Source organism: Solanum pennellii, chromosome 8, assembly GCF_001406875.1.
Source record: "Solanum pennellii chromosome 8, SPENNV200".
Lineage (NCBI taxonomy): Eukaryota > Viridiplantae > Streptophyta > Magnoliopsida > Solanales > Solanaceae > Solanum > Solanum pennellii.
In genome coordinates this window covers 16,521,709-16,532,990 of record NC_028644.1, presented here as the reverse complement: position 1 = coordinate 16,532,990, position 11,282 = coordinate 16,521,709, and the positions used below count along the sequence as shown (strand labels likewise).

The following is an 11,282-nucleotide window of genomic DNA, read 5'->3' as shown; positions in this document are numbered from 1 at the left end:
ATAGGAACAATTGCAAGGAATCCTAGATTCATCAGCTTGATGTACACTAGTTGGCATGTGGTGCCAAATGATACTAAAAAGCGCATGTGGGAATACGTCAATGTAAAAACAACCACTCTTGAGAATTCATATTTTTTTTTACTTACTGAAACTAAATATATTTTATTTTGCATAGTCCAAATTTCTACTTCCAGTAGAAGGAAAGAAGTGGGTGATGACTGGTCTTCGTGATGCTTGGAGGCGACACAAGCAAAAAATTAAAAAGAATTTTTTTGATAAAAACAGTACCCTTGAGGATATGCTAGCAAAATGTCCTGATGGCATTCCACATAATCAATTCCGCCAGTTGATCGAGTATTGGAAACACCCAACTGTTCAAGTAAGGTTAAAATGGTGCATTTCCACTCATCGACTAATTCTGTGTCATATCTATTCTTTTTATACATATCAATTCAATTATCTCTTTGTTTTTAACAATAGGCTATATGCGAGATGAATTCTCAAAACAGGAAAAAACAAAAGTGGAGGCATCGAATGGGACCTATTAATTTTGGTAGAGTACGCGTGGCATTGGTAATACTTAGCTGACATTCATACAAAATTTGATTTTCATTTTTTTGTACTTTATAAGAACTTACTGATTTTTTAAAATTTCTTTTGATATAATCTGTAGCGTGCAGCCAAAGACAACAACGAAGAACCATCAAAGCCTGAAATATTTATTGCATCTCGTACCAAGAAGGGAAAGGAAATCCAGGCTGATACCCAAGTTGCAATAGTAAGTTTTCAAAGAGGATTATTAGTGAACTTTATTCAGACTTAACATTTATATTGTGGGGAGTTTGACTACATTAAATTTTAATCACGTATGCCTTCTTCTTCTTCTTCTTATTGTGCAAGTTCGAGGAGATATCAATTATTTGTCGACATTGTTTAATTATTTTTTACGAAAAGTTTTCATAATGTTTTAATGCTTGATCTCTATCATAGTAGTGGAAATGAAATAGTACTTACAATTCACTATGGATGACAATTTTATTCAATAGGCTGAACTTCAAAATCGCCAAAATTCTGGGGAAACAGCTGATGATGCATTTAGGGCAGTGTTTGGAAAGGAGCAGCCTGGTCGAGTTAGGTGCTATTGTAGATCAGTGACAACAAGTTCTTTGAAGAAAGATGAGGAAATTAACAATCTAAAACAAAAGCATGCCGATGAAATCACTTCTCTAAAGGAAGAATTGAGAGAAGAAATGCGACATTTATTCACTCAATTGCTGCAAAACAACCCTGGATTGAATTTTCAAGATACACCAGGGTGTGTTGGATCTAACCTTGCTTCACCTATTGATGCAAGTAGTGCACAAGTTGTAAGAGGCACAAATCATCCATATTCTTCGGGATCATCTCAAGATTCGGTTCTTCAAAAGGTATTTTGTATTTAAAATTCTCTGTTAATAATGTCCATATTGTTTTTCTTCTAGTTTAGTTGGTGTTCCTGTTAATGAAATTCAAAACTTATTTTTACTTGTCTAAGTTTAGTCCACCAATTTATAACTGTTAAAAATGTTTTTGTTTTTGGTTTAAGCATTCGAATCGTTAGTTGAATAACTGTTCTTTTAGTATTGTGCAGTTGAGGAGTCTGTGGCTAACACATTATGTTTTATGGCAGATGCCAATGGTGTTCAATTAAAAAATGATGACACTATTTTCTACCTTTAGCTTCTGAATCCAGCTCATTGTAAAGGATATTGTAGCTGGTCTTTCAATGGTCTGTCTGCACCTTTATGAAGCTATTGCTATTTTATTAATATTGGTGTCTGTTAGCTAGGTGGTTGTGGCTGTTAGTATTAATGTGCTGCAGCCTGTGATTAAAATGTCTACATGCTAGACAATTATAATACTATTGTTATTAGTATAGAGTTTAACGGTTTGCAAACTTTTACCTTTGTAGCGTAGACAAACCATCTAGAGCTTGACCTTTAATAGAAGATCTTGTGGGTAGATTTATTATGTTTGATAGATCCTTAATGGTTACTTCTCTGAGCTTCATGAAGAACCTGCAGGACGGGCCGTCATAGACTCGACGGACCGTTGTGGACTCCGTAACCCCACACTTAGACTTCCCCATCTTCCTTCAGCAGCTGCACTACGCTGCCACCTACGGACCGTCACAGACACGACGGTCCGTCGAGTCTGTGACGGTCCGTCCTGCAGGTTCGTCATGAAGTTCAGAGAAGTAATCCCAGTACCCATATCCCAAGAGTTTAAGTGTTTTGGACCGAAGACCCTCGACGGACCGTCGTGTCTGTGACGGTCCGTAGGTGGCAGCGTAGTGCAGCTGCTGAAGGAAGATGGGGAAGGCTAAGGGTGGGGGTACGGAGTCCACGACGGTCCGTCGAGTCTGTGACGGTCCGTCCTGCAGGTTCGTCATGAAGTTCAGAGAAGTAATCCCAGTACCCATATCCCAAGAGTTTAAGTGTTTTGGACCGAAGACCCTCGACGGACCGTCGTGTCTGTGACGGTCCGTAGGTGGCAGCGTAGTGCAGCTGCTGAAGGAAGATGGGGAAGGCTAAGGGTGGGGGTACGGAGTCCACGACGGTCCGTCGAGTCTGTGACGGTCCGTCCTGCAGGTTCGTCATGAAGTTCAGAGAAGTAATCCCAGTACCCATATCCCAAGAGTTTAAGTGTTTTGGACCGAAGACCCTCGACGGACCGTCGTGTCTGTGACGGTCCGTAGGTGGCAGCGTAGTGCAGCTGCTGAAGGAAGATGGGGAAGGCTAAGGGTGGGGGTACGGAGTCCACGACGGTCCGTCGAGTCTGTGACGGTCCGTCCTGCAGGTTCGTCATGAAGTTCAGAGAAGTAATCCCAGTACCCATATCCCAAGAGTTTAAGTGTTTTGGACCGAAGACCCTCGACGGACCGTCGTGTCTGTGACGGTCCGTAGGTGGCAGCGTAGTGCAGCTGCTGAAGGAAGATGGGGAAGGCTAAGGGTGGGGGTACGGAGTCCACGACGGTCCGTCGAGTCTGTGACGGTCCGTCCTGCAGGTTCGTCATGAAGTTCAGAGAAGTAATCCCAGTACCCATATCCCAAGAGTTTAAGTGTTTTGGACCGAAGACCCTCGACGGACCGTCGTGTCTGTGACGGTCCGTAGGTGGCAGCGTAGTGCAGCTGCTGAAGGAAGATGGGGAAGGCTAAGGGTGGGGGTACGGAGTCCACGACGGTCCGTCGAGTCTGTGACGGTCCGTCCTGCAGGTTCGTCATGAAGTTCAGAGAAGTAATCCCAGTACCCATATCCCAAGAGTTTAAGTGTTTTGGACCGAAGACCCTCGACGGACCGTCGTGTCTGTGACGGTCCGTAGGTGGCAGCGTAGTGCAGCTGCTGAAGGAAGATGGGGAAGGCTAAGGGTGGGGGTACGGAGTCCACGACGGTCCGTCGAGTCTGTGACGGTCCGTCCTGCAGGTTCGTCATGAAGTTCAGAGAAGTAATCCCAGTACCCATATCCCAAGAGTTTAAGTGTTTTGGACCGAAGACCCTCGACGGACCGTCGTGTCTGTGACGGTCCGTAGGTGGCAGCGTAGTGCAGCTGCTGAAGGAAGATGGGGAAGGCTAAGGGTGGGGGTACGGAGTCCACGACGGTCCGTCGAGTCTGTGACGGTCCGTCCTGCAGGTTCGTCATGAAGTTCAGAGAAGTAATCCCAGTACCCATATCCCAAGAGTTTAAGTGTTTTGGACCGAAGACCCTCGACGGACCGTCGTGTCTGTGACGGTCCGTAGGTGGCAGCGTAGTGCAGCTGCTGAAGGAAGATGGGGAAGGCTAAGGGTGGGGGTACGGAGTCCACGACGGTCCGTCGAGTCTGTGACGGTCCGTCCTGCAGGTTCGTCATGAAGTTCAGAGAAGTAATCCCAGTACCCATATCCCAAGAGTTTAAGTGTTTTGGACCGAAGACCCTCGACGGACCGTCGTGTCTGTGACGGTCCGTAGGTGGCAGCGTAGTGCAGCTGCTGAAGGAAGATGGGGAAGGCTAAGGGTGGGGGTACGGAGTCCACGACGGTCCGTCGAGGGTCTTCGTTCCAAAACACTTAAACTCTTGGAATATGGGTACTTGGATTACTTCTCTAAACTTCATGACGAACCTGCAGGACGGACCGTCACAGACTCGACGGACCGTCGTGGACTCCGTAACCCCACACTTAGTCTGACTTCCCCATCTTCCTTCAGCAGCTGCACTATGCTGCAGTTCTTTGAAAATATGATATCATGTTATTATATTGATTTTTGTGGACACTTCTAAACTATGTTATGAACCTTTTTTCCAGTGGTCATCACTGGTTTGTTTGAACTACTTGTTTGTAATTTTTACATTGAAGTTTACAACAGAAGACTGCACAAATTAAACTTTTGAAGTTTAATTTGAGAGAGCCAACAACAGAAGACTGCACAAATGTTGTAGTCCCTATAATGTGTAATTTTTACATTGAAATTGTATTTAGATTTGGATTGGTTGTCTTACAGTGAATTTTCTCTGATTATGCACTTCCACAATTAATTCACAAACTTATAATTTTATTTTAAATGTGCAGGAAAATGCAGGTAATTGAATTTGAATTTGGCCAGAAGTAAACTCGATCCATTGTGGCAAACGATGAAGAAATTTTTGTATTGTTGTCATATACGTTTGAATGACACTTTTGGGTTTTTGGAACTTGTTGATATTAGAGATCTTTAAGCAATCACTTTCTATGTTTTGGTTGTACATGAAATATTTCTCGAATTTTATTTGAAATATGTAGCTTCAATTTAATGATTAATTAGTTCATTTTGTGTTTTAGGTCACTTGTATTTATGTAAATATATTATATATATTTGTGCTACATGTAGGCTTATAAATGTTGAAGTTACACTTTGTAAGTGTTGCTCTAGGTAGATAAAAAGTTACACATTGAAAGTGTTGCTCTAGGTAGATATAAAGTTACACTTTGCAAGTATNCTTTGCAAGTATTGCTTTAGGTAGATATAAAGTTACACTTTGTAAGTGTTGCTCTAGATGAGATATAAAATCAACACTTTATAAGTGTTGCTATAGATGAGATATAAAGTAACAATTTATAAGTGTTGCTATAGCTGACATATAAAGTAACACCTTATAAGTGTTGCAATAGATGAGATATAAAGTTACACTTTATAAATGTTGCAATAGATGACCAATAAAAGGCAACACTTTTTAAGTGTGACCAATAAATCTTAAAAGGAAACGCTTTTAAGTGTAGTCTAACAAAAAATAGGTGTTGCTAATGCACGTCTTCAAAGCGTGCCCTTAGACTTATTTGGCTACGTTTTATAAGTGTTGCCAAAGATGGCAACATTTAAAAAGTGTTGCCTAATGTCAAAGGTTACGCTTCTTTTGGGCAGCCCCTAAAAATTATTGCTGAATGTCCAAAAGTGTAGCCTTTTATCAAAGGCCACACTTTTTGCTAGTTTAGGCTACACTTACGTGGTGTTGCTGTAGGCCGAAAATGGTGTACTGTTTTAGTAGTTCGAACCATAATTAAAAAATAAAAATATGCTATAACACATTGAATAATGATATACAAGGATGTTATATAACTATCATATGAAGTTACTTGTATGATGAACTAGTGATATGATAATCTTTGTAAAAATAATTGATAGAATTGAGGAAATTTGTTATATTATACTATAATTTTGTACTAATTAGACATGTTTTAGCAATATATATTAATGTTACCTGTTGAATTAGGTGTCAATTTGATTGAATTAACACCTGAATGACCATTTTATGATATACATATCTTGCCACATATGACATTTTTATTGCAATATTTCCAACAGAACGTGCATATATTGTCACATGTCATTTCAATGATGGCTTAATCGACAAATTGAGCAATTTAGAATGAAAAATGTCTAATTTGACATGATTTTAGTATTTTGGACCATAATTATGGAATAAATATATGTTATAATACTTGAAACAATGATATACAAGGGTTTTATATAACTATCATATGTAGTTACTTCGTCATTGTATGATGAACTAGTCGTATGATAGTATTTGTAAAAATCATTGATAGAATTGATGAAGGTTGTCATATTAGACCATATATTTTTACTTAGATATATTGTAGGACAACATAGTAGTACTACTTGCTGAATTAGTCACAATTTGATTGAATTAATCCCTAAAAAGATCATTTGTTTGCTATACATATGATTCCATATATGACATTTCTGTTGCAATTTTTGAAAGGCAAACGTGCTTAGGTTGCCACATATGTCCCTTCAAGGATGACTTAATTAATAAATTGTATGATTAAAGAATGATAAAATGTCAAATTAGACAAATTTTTTGTACTTTTAACCATAATAAAGCAATAAAAATATGATATAACACTTGAAACAATTATTTACAAGGGTGTTAAATATCTATCATGTAAGTTGTGACATGTAAGTCATATGTTGCTACATGTCTAACTTATATGTTGAAGCTTCACAAATTTATATGTTGCAATGTATGTCTATCCTTTTGCTATTGAAATAACATTTATTTTACTACATATGACCATAATTTATTCCATTAGTCAATTGTTGAAACATATAACAATCTGTTGGAAACACGAATGTAAATTATCTACAAAGCTACAGGTACCCAGATGATGTTGAGTAATTTCAAAGAACTTGTGATTTTATATATCAAAACATTGGTGTGACACCACAATCATTTATGAAGTAATTCCAATTGATACAAAATGAAATCTGATCCACTGATTATATTAGTTAAATCTGATTCAAGAAGATAAAAACAAGAAACCTCAAGGACTAGTAGTCAAGACCAATAATGTACGAAAAGAATAAGAAAATATAAAGAGGAAGAAAGGCAAGTAAAGAAGAGTAAGAAAAAGGAAAAGAAGAAGAAGAGGGAGAATAAGAATACGACTAGAGGTGGGAAAAATATTTTATTTCCCTTTCGGTACAGCTTGCTGATGGGTTCCAACCAATATTGGTTAAATTAGGTTTTATTGAATTTAACATTTTACCCTTCATTTCATTCAATGGACCAAATTGTCAACTTCTAAACTTCAGGGAAACTCCATAATCCTTCATCATTAATCATATAATTGTCACCTGCACATAATACTTAAGACTTTTGTCACCGCCCATTTATTTGAAACCCTATTGTCATCTTTTTTAAAAGTCCCGTGAGTACAAGTTCTTCACCTTTAGTTCTTCCTCTTCACTTATGCTATGAACTCTTTTACATTCTTTGTTGTTATAACATGATGTTGGAGTTGCTTAAATTATGGGTTCTAATATGCTACTATACATGTTAACTTTACTCTACTTGATGATGTTGGTCTTGGATTGTATATGGTATTGTGTTAAAGAATAAATGATTATTTGCTATTATTTGTTATGCATAAGGCTTTTCAAAGTAATTTGGCATGATTTTGACAAATATTCCTTTAAGCATGATTACAAACATTACATATCCATATGTTTCCATACTTAGTACAAGTGGTTGTACAAACCCATTTTCTTTACATTTGTACTACTATGTAGGTTCGGACATTGAGTTTGTAGGAGTCCGCTTGAAGAAGTCTTAGATTATTTTTTCCAAGCGTTGGTAGGTCCTCATGTTAGGGGATGCTACCTTTTCTACATTCTAGCTTTGAAGTTGTATGGTCCTAAAGACATTGTTCTTTCCTTTATGTTTTTGATACTTATATAAGCCTATAATGGCATATTGACTTTTTATAGGCTATGTCTAAAATTTTTACTTGCTTTAGATGGTTCAATATGAGAAAAGTATTATACTAATTCCTATGTATTTTATGTTGTCTAAATGAGAAGCCTATGTATGGTTTATATGCAAAGAGTCCAAGTAAACTCTTTAAGTAGAATGGGAGAGTTCTATTTAATCCTTATTTAGATATACATGAAATTTTTTAATTTTCCACATTTATTAACCTATGAATGTCATGACGAATGCTAAGAGGCTAGTCTTAGTCCTCTCGGAGGACGTCGATACCGGTTGCATATAGGGCGTGCTCCCCAGTAGTGACAAACTTTTTATCAGAGCATAAGGTTAGAGAAATCCTATGATTGATGTCTCATTGAACTACGTTTATGTAGAGTCTTGTTGATGGGTGTAAAGCGTGCCACACTTATAAATGAGAGGCTATGTGATGTTTAGGATTTCTTACTTATTGTTAATCTTGAAAGTCGTGCCTTATGAGTTGAAACTCTTTATGTCCCTTTTTCTTCTAACCCGTTTCTTGTGGATACAAGAGATGAATACTAGAAGGACGACTGTGAGGATAGTGGAAAAAGATTTGTCTTATGCGGGAGTTCCTCCCTAGATAACCAAGCCCCTCCACAAGGCAACCAACTACCTCCACAAGTCAAAGCTCCGGTTATTCTTCCACCAATAAAGGATGGAAGGATCGGGTAGCATTACTAAGCTTGGCACAAGCCATGACTTTCCAAGCTCAAGCGGTAGCCTCTAAAGCTCAAGCCATGATGGCTGAAGTAACTCAGGAGGTTGGGCCTCATGTTCAACAAAATCCTAGTACCACGGCTTCCCGCTTGAGGAACTTCATGTGGTTGAACCCTCTTATGTCCTATGGGTCTAAAGTTAGTGGATATCCTTAAAACATCATTCATGAGTGTACAAGATTCTTTATGCTATGGGATTGACTTTGAAACAAAAGTCCGAGCTAGCTTCCTATCAACTCAATAATGTAGCTCAAACATGGTACACCCAATGGAGAGACAATATGGCCTTCAGAGCGGGTCCTATCACTTGGGAGGTGTTTATAAGGCTTTCCTTGATTGTTTCTTTCCTAGCGAGAAAAGGGAGGCTAAAGTCGAAGAATTCATCAACCTTCGTCAAGGATGTATGAGTGTGCAAGAGTTCTAATTCAAGTTCACCAAATTGTGAGAGTATGCTCTTTTCTTGGTGTCTAACCCAAGGGATGAGATGAGTCAGTTTGTGACGATAATGTCCAATGATTTGGTTGAATAATGTCATTTGGTGACTCTTAGTAACAGCATGGATATATGTAGGTTGATGTTTCATGCACAACAAGTTTAAGAGACTAGACTGAAGAGTAAGGAGTTTAAAAGGGACAACTTATATAAGGGAGGTACTTCAAAGGGTAGGCTTGAGATTCAAGAAAAGCCTAGGTTCAATAATAGGGCTTCCAACTATGTTCTTTCCAAATTACCTAAGGCAAACATGGATAAGTGTCTAACCCTAAGTCTCGAAAAGCAAGAAGCAGAAATTCACCTTGCAAGAAACCAAATTGTTTCAAGTGTGGTAAGAAACATAAGGGTGACTGTCTAGTTGGGACAGTGAATTTCTTTGTGTATGGCAAGATTGGACACAAGGTTAGAGATTGCCCTAATATAAGGAGTCAAGAGAAGGGAACTGGCCAAGTTCAAGCTAGTGCTACTAGTTCTGAAGCTAAAAAAAGGAACCACTTTTATGCTCTTCGCTCTAGCAGTGAGCAAGAGGAGTCTCGCGACATGGTCACCGGCATGATACATGCATTCTCTATTGTTGTTTATGTTTTACTTTATCCCGGTGATATCTTGTAAATTGTAACTCCTCTAGTAGCTAAAATATTTGATGTTCTACCTGATAATTTAATTGAAACATTTTTCTTTTAAAACCCAACTAGGTGACTCAGTGGTGGCTGGAAGAGTCTTTAGGAGTTGTCCTATAAGTTTGCCCAATAGAGTTATGTGGGTAGATTTGGTAGAGATTGATACGGTTAATTTGATGTCATATTGGGAATGGATTGGTTTCATTCTTCTTTTTCATTCATTGATTGTCGAAAAAGAGTGGTTAAGTTAAAATTTTTAAACGAACCTGTATTACAGTGGGGGGGGTATCTCATTTTGTAGAGGTCGTCTCATTTCTTGTTTAGAAGCTTGTAAAATAATATCTAAAGGGTGTCTTTACCATAGTGTAAGAGTCTAAGATCCTGAGTCCTACATTTCTCTAATAATTCGTTACTTGTAGTGAAGAACATTTCGGATGTCTTTCCCGATGACTACCCAGAATTCCTCCAGAATGTGAAATTGACTTTGATATTGACTTGTTACTAGATACGAATCTCATTTCATCCCTCCTTATTGTATGTCTCCGACGGAGTTGAAAGAGCTAAAGCTTCAACTCAAAGACTTGTTAGATAAAGGGTTTATTCAACCTAGTATTTCACCATGGGGAGCTCCGATGTTGTTTGTTAAGAAGGATAGTCCCTTAGGATGTGCATTAACTATAGTCAACTCAATAAGATCACCATTAAGAACAAGTATCCTCTCCCTCGGATTGATGAATTGTTTGATCAACTCCAAGGGACAAACTACTTTTCTAAGATTGATTTGAGGTCGGGATATCACAATCTTAGGGTGAGAGGTTCGAACTAAGTATGGTCACTATGAGTTCCTAGTAATGTCCTTTTGTCTCACTAATGCCCCAATGATTTTATGGACCTCATGAATGGGATGTCCCGAAACTACCTATATTCCTTTGTAATTATCTTCATTGACAATATCTTCGTATATTCAAAGAATGATAATGAGCACATGGACAATTTTTACAGTGGTATTACAAGTCCCTATGGAATACCAACTATATGCCAAATATAGTAGGTGTGAGTTTTGGTTGAGATCGGTATCATTTCATGGTCATATCATCTCCAGTGAGGGTATTTAAGTCGATCGAAAGAAAACCGTTGTTGTTAAGAATTGTTCTAGACCATTGGCTCCAACTGATATTAGAAGTATCTTGGTTTTAGCTGGGTACTATAGGAGGTTTGTGGATGGTTTTGCGTCAATTGATTATCCTTTGACCACATTTACCCAAAAGACAGTTAAATTCGAGTGGTCGGAGGCATGTGAAAAAAGCTTCCAATTTTTTTAATATACGCTTACCTCCGCTCCGGTGTTGAGTTCACTAGAGGGTACCCAAGGGATTTGTTGTATCAATTAATGCATCCCGAGTGGGTTAGGGGTGTGTTCTTATGCTATATGGGAAGGTAGTAGCCTATACCTATAGACAAATGAAGGTGCATGATAAAAATTATCCAACTAATGATTTCGAATTAGTTGCCGTAGTGTCTGCTTTTAAAATATGGAGGCATTACTTTTATGGTCTTAAAGAGATTCTTCTTTCCATTATGTTTTGGATATTAATTTAAGCCTATAATGGCATATTGACTTTGGATTGCCTATGTCAATTATTTGTAGTCGC

General features: G+C 38.3%; 1 protein-coding gene across 1 annotated transcript; it reads left to right on the top strand.

Moving 5' to 3' along the window:
- The first annotated feature begins 203 nt into the window (after positions 1–203).
- On the top strand, positions 204–9,622 carry LOC107027508. Its single transcript, XM_027919264.1, has 5 exons — positions 204–379; positions 481–573; positions 674–778; positions 1,047–1,427; positions 9,401–9,622. The coding sequence occupies exons 1-5, from the start codon at positions 215–217 to the stop codon at positions 9,620–9,622; spliced, it is 966 nt and encodes a 321-aa protein (XP_027775065.1). The 5' UTR covers positions 204–214.
- The last annotated feature ends 1,660 nt before the right edge of the window (positions 9,623–11,282 follow it).

Coding starts and splice junctions, on each gene's coding strand:
- LOC107027508 (XM_027919264.1), top strand. CDS start 215: ATGACTGGTCTTCGTGATGCTTGGAGGCGACACAAGCAAAAAATTAAA. Junction 380..480: donor GGAAACACCCAACTGTTCAA/GTAAGGTTAAAA, acceptor TTTTAACAATAG/GCTATATGCGAGATGAATTC. Junction 1,428..9,400: donor AAGATTCGGTTCTTCAAAAG/GTATTTTGTATT, acceptor GTGTATGGCAAG/ATTGGACACAAGGTTAGAGA.